The sequence below is a fragment of the Montipora foliosa genome, chromosome 3 (genome assembly GCF_036669935.1).
Source record: "Montipora foliosa isolate CH-2021 chromosome 3, ASM3666993v2, whole genome shotgun sequence".
NCBI classification, from domain to species: domain Eukaryota; kingdom Metazoa; phylum Cnidaria; class Anthozoa; order Scleractinia; family Acroporidae; genus Montipora; species Montipora foliosa.
Genome location: NC_090871.1, coordinates 11,528,973 through 11,533,972, shown reverse-complemented (window position 1 = coordinate 11,533,972; position 5,000 = coordinate 11,528,973). Strand labels below are relative to the sequence as shown.

Genomic DNA, 5,000 nt, shown 5'->3' with positions numbered 1-5,000 from the left:
CGTTGATAAAACCAAATTTTTGTATTTTTAGAAGTACCACAAATTTCACTGGGAAATGTACAAACAAAGAGAATAATATTATTCCGAAAGACAAAATAAGAGAAGACAACATTTATTTCTACTCACAAGAACTAGCATCTTTAGAATATATTAAAGAGTACAGGCTGCCCCGAATACCAACAAGGGCGAATGAAACAATGCAGCTGATCACTTATACGAGATTAATACAAGTAGATTGCGGTGAAGCATTAATCACAGACACACGTTCATACCTATACAAGTTAGACACAAACTAATCTGTTTCAACGTAAATTGAAGGAGATGCAAGAACAAGGCCAAAGAATATGCGTAGACGAGAAAAAAAGCAATCATGAAAGTATGTTCTGGAATGTTGGGAGTTACAGGAAACTCAAAAGACAAACCCGAAAGAAATTGGCCTACCACCGTCACAACTTACAGGTTTAGAGTCGCAGCCCCTCAAACAGTATTACTTTAAATTCGCTTTTTGTTTTCATAATGTAGATCCCATGACTTTGCTCATGCCTCTACATGCATTAAAACGTTACCGTTTACATCATGGCAGGAAGAGAAAGGACCAAGGAAGGCTCCGTTTGAGACGTTTGCAGAATCTAAAATAAACAACTTGTACTTCTGGTTTCTGGGGTGAACTTAATTGAGCCAGGGATGATAATCAGAAATTGCCTTCAGTCGTCCTTCGACGCTGGGAATGAGATGCCTCTCAGGCTCTTCCCAGTATATTCGACCAATCTTGACGGGTTGGAATGATCGTGCAGTTCCTTTTAACGCCACGAGAGATTAGAGAAATTTAGCAAACGTTTACGGCAAACGTAAGGCTGAAATTGCGTCTAACTAATGTAAAAGAAACCTGTTTAAATTAGATCATTTCTTGCCTGCTAGGTACAGATATCACTGAAGTAAAATTTTAAAAGAAAAGGACAAAGTAGATTAAGTGACTTTTTTATATGTTTCTATGACAACCTATTGCCGTTTGCTGTTTCACGTAAAAGCGTAAAAATTATCTAACTTACCGTTTCCCCAAACGCGATATCACGAAACGGATCACTTTGAAAAATCCTTATCCTTTTTTCACCCTACTTGAAAACAATATAAAGTATGGTGAATTTGAACCGCCCAACAAGTCAACTTTATTGAAGGAGAGCTTGTAGAGAAATACTTGTCATTCATGCTGAATTGTAGGATGCAATGTTGCTAAATCGAATGAAAATCAATTAACCATTGCATATGAGGCAAAAATCAATCATTAACGTTGGATGACAACGCAAAGCAGTGTGATATAGGCAGATGTATTTGCAGATGGGGTGACGCCATGCTCATTTGTGGAACTTATAGCTATGCGAGACGAGCGTTCCCGGACGTTTTCCCGAAAAAAGAACCGAAAACGTCTAAGTCATTGTCAATTAATCTGATACTTTCAAAGGTCGTTTAGAATTGAGAATTGAGACGGGAATCACCTTCGTTTCGCCCGACTTTAAGAAACGTAGAACGCATTTGCAAGGAGGACGAGAACGCGAGAAAATATAACATTTCTGTTTTACAGGCACGAATTATTTGAACGTGCGATGGCCAGTCGAACCCTACAGAACAATGATACCCCAAAACCAGCTTATATTGTGCAGGCTTTCACCACATTGTTGTACTAGGCAAAACAAGAAAATAAGATGACCAAATTCTGCCAACGATCGGAGATCGCGAACTACCGATACTTAGTTTTTTCCCGCCAATTCCTTTGCAAACAACGACAACGCACGAAGTAAGCAAGATTGAGTGATCAGGAATTTATTGAAAGGGCTATTTCGTTCCCATTCAACGAGAAGCGATGAAAAGTTAGGGTTCTTGGTCTACAGCCCGAAGCTTTAAAGTTGAACAAGCAGTTCACAGCTGCTGAAAACCAACCAATCACAGCGGAGCATCCTGCCTAAAGGGTTACGCGTAACCAGTCGACTTCATCGCCTGATGAAGGCTAGCAGTATGCAGTCGAAACGTCGGAATCTACATCACAAGTGACCACATCGTGAGGCAAACGAGAATACTGTATTATTAAATTCAAAACTCTTCCGCACTCTTCAAATATGACATTTATGCCAGTTTAATTTTTGGACAACTGAACCAAATTTTACACATTTAATGAATTGAAGTTATCTCGAAGCAATTACACTGATGCATAGTTTTGGTTAAGCTCAGCTTGATTCAGTGACATCCCATAGTTACGATTGGTTGCATAAAGGTTTTCAGCATAAAGAGAAGAAAACGCTTAGAATGACGATCACTCGAGCGAAAGCCAGTTTAAGGTAGGATTGTCTTACGTTTTAATTGATACGTGTTACTTTTAAAGACCTCAACTAGCACAAGAATATATACTGGTAAATATGATTGTATTCCGTCACCATGTCAGCCCTTCCTAATCAAAAATATGTTCTCTTGAGGTTTGATTAATCAAAGAAATACTGGTATAGCGCGTTTGCAGCAAAGAAATAATAATTTCGTAATTAGAGTGAACGAGACAGCTTGCCAGACATGCCCCTTAGGCACGGAACAAACAGGATTTATGAATCTTTTCAGGTACCCAGAGCGGCCTGACGTCGAGTGCTGATTTTACTCAATCGACAGCCTTTTAACCCTTTAGTGAACCGAAACAGGTTTACGTACCATGAAGGGTAAGTAGCCACCACGAAAACCTAAACCTTGTTCAAACAAATGATAGGTTTTAGGCGCTTTTACCGTAATTTTCAAGAAAGAGCTGAATCGTTTCCTTAAGAACTACCCTTTTGAAAGAACAGGCGTGAGAAAAAGCAGCTACAATAGCTCTAACATGCAATGTTGCCAGCATTACTTCCAGTGCGGGCATAAATTGTTCGTACGTTGGTTCGATAACGATTAGTGCATTATCCGTGCAAAATTTGAATTACTATAGATGAATCGCATTCAGGCATTTCAAATGCCTCGTCAGCAAATATAGCTGTCAGAATCAAGCAAATAAGGATAAAGCAAAGAAAATAACAAGGTAATGTAAGGTTGTACTCATAAGGGAGAAGCCTGTATTTGCCAAAGAAGCCAAGCTTTCGAGTCGGCTACAATTAGGATAGGCACTGCAGTGTATTTTCCTACGGAAAAACTGATGTCAGTATTTTTAAACAGAGATTGAGAAGTCAATCACGTTTACAGAAAACACCTACAATAGACGGCTTGGTATTGCCATAAACGAGATTAATCTGATCAAACGTATTTGATACGGATTTTTACTACTATCACAGCTAATAAGCAAATATTGGTAAGCTATTACTTGTAAGTCTCTAATTTTTACGATTTATGACGAACAAAAAGCTGCCATTTATCATAAACGATGACAGGTTGTGAATTTCTACATTAAATCATCTACTAGCGAAGAAAAAAGTACCGTCTAGTCCGCTCTTATTCCAGGGCAGAGCCAAAATTTGAAGTTTCACATTGGTTCCAGTTTTCATTCTTGTGTGGATAGTAGAGTTACCATGGATTCAGATGTTCGAGGTTTAAAACTATCACGAACTGCAAAACATATAGATTTTCCCCAAAAAACTGTTAAAAAAAGGTCCGGGCTTTTGATGGAAGAGTGACTAAACTTCACGGGAAACCTTAAAGAACCTCCTTTCCCCTCACCTTCTTCACACCCTTTGGCTATTGTCATAATTTTAAATGAAATAAATAAAGCCTTTTTAAACTTTGTATGGAATGATTAAACGGGATGTAATGACAAGGGACTTCTCTGAAGGCGGCCTGAGAATGATACAAGATATACAATCTTTTATCGAAGCACTGACTCAAAGTTAAGTGAGTCATTATATATATGGCTCAATGAGACTAGCAATGGAAACTCTTTTTTCGAATACGAGTCACAAAATTATAGCTGTACTGTTATTTAACAAGACAGTCTTTGATTCGGATAACTTGATAAACAGTAGACATGGTCTTTGAGACAACTTCTGTTGTTTGATATCTTTGAATTAATCATTTAATTTATTTGAAGACGTTAAGATGAGGAGCACATCTGAACAACTAAAAGGGGACCTGTGATGCCACTATTGAATAAATGGAAGTACAGGTCACATAATTGGTGACGCAATATTTTTGTGAATACGGAGAAAAGAACTTGTTCCAAATATTATATGACTTAATTGTAGTGGCTTACAGCAAACGCCGGATACAACCCCAAGAGAATTTCTAGACTTGAGTGCTTTAAGTCGATTATATATATAGAGAAACAAGAGTGCAAGGCAGTTCATGTATCTTGTCCTGCCATTTCAGCTGCCACTACACCTTTCTTGAAACGTGAATTTAAGGAAAAATAATATAAGGCTATGGCCACCCTTTGCCGATCTCACGTTGCAAATATTTCACCAAATGAACAGTTTTTTCTTTCTCTTTTGTTTTCAGTCCTAATTTTTTCATTTAACCTTTTACAGAGGGCGTGATGGTGCATCGAGTTTGCTTTTTCCTGGTAGCAATTTTTCTCCCGGCCAGCGGTAAGCTTTGAATTGAGCCGTATTGTTATTAAACTATGTCCAGTGAGACAAAGTAAAAAAAAAAAAAAAAAAAAAGCTTACAAACAGACTCTCGTAAGAAGCGCTGCTAAATCAACCGCAATTGACTGCCTTGGCGTTTTGGGATGGGGATGCAATAAAATGATGGATATTCAGTTAATTGCTGTAGTAACAAAGGCCTAGCACGAGATCAAGCAATTTGCATAGTGTTAATGCTAAAAACGTCTACTCCCCCCCCCCCCCCCATCAAACTCCCTCCCCCCAAAACCCCTCACAAAACCCCTCAACCCCCTCACCCTCCCCAATAAAGTACGGTATTAAGGATTGGTGAAAGTAGTCAAAACTGAAATTTATCGGACTGCTGTATACAACTTCATCTCGACAAGAAAAGTTTGCCTTTTTGTGAGATTTAAAAAATGAGAAGAGTTTGACACTTTACGACGT

The 5,000-nt window shown here is 38.4% G+C and overlaps 1 protein-coding gene across 2 annotated transcripts in view; it reads left to right on the top strand.

Annotated features, from left to right (window-relative positions):
* The first annotated feature begins 2,285 nt into the window (after positions 1 to 2,285).
* Positions 2,286 to 5,000, top strand: part of LOC137996763 (uncharacterized) — a 22,184-nt gene continuing 19,469 nt past the window's right edge. Inside the window, exons 1-3 of one of the 2 annotated variants that reach the window (XM_068842342.1) lie at positions 2,286 to 2,330; positions 2,602 to 2,696; positions 4,479 to 4,538. In XM_068842342.1, the coding sequence (XP_068698443.1) occupies positions 2,690 to 2,696; positions 4,479 to 4,538 (67 nt within the window). In that variant the 5' untranslated portion in view covers positions 2,286 to 2,330; positions 2,602 to 2,689. Of the gene's footprint in view, positions 2,331 to 2,552; positions 2,697 to 4,478; positions 4,539 to 5,000 lie in introns of those variants that run through there. The other variant, XM_068842343.1, reaches the window with a different exon arrangement.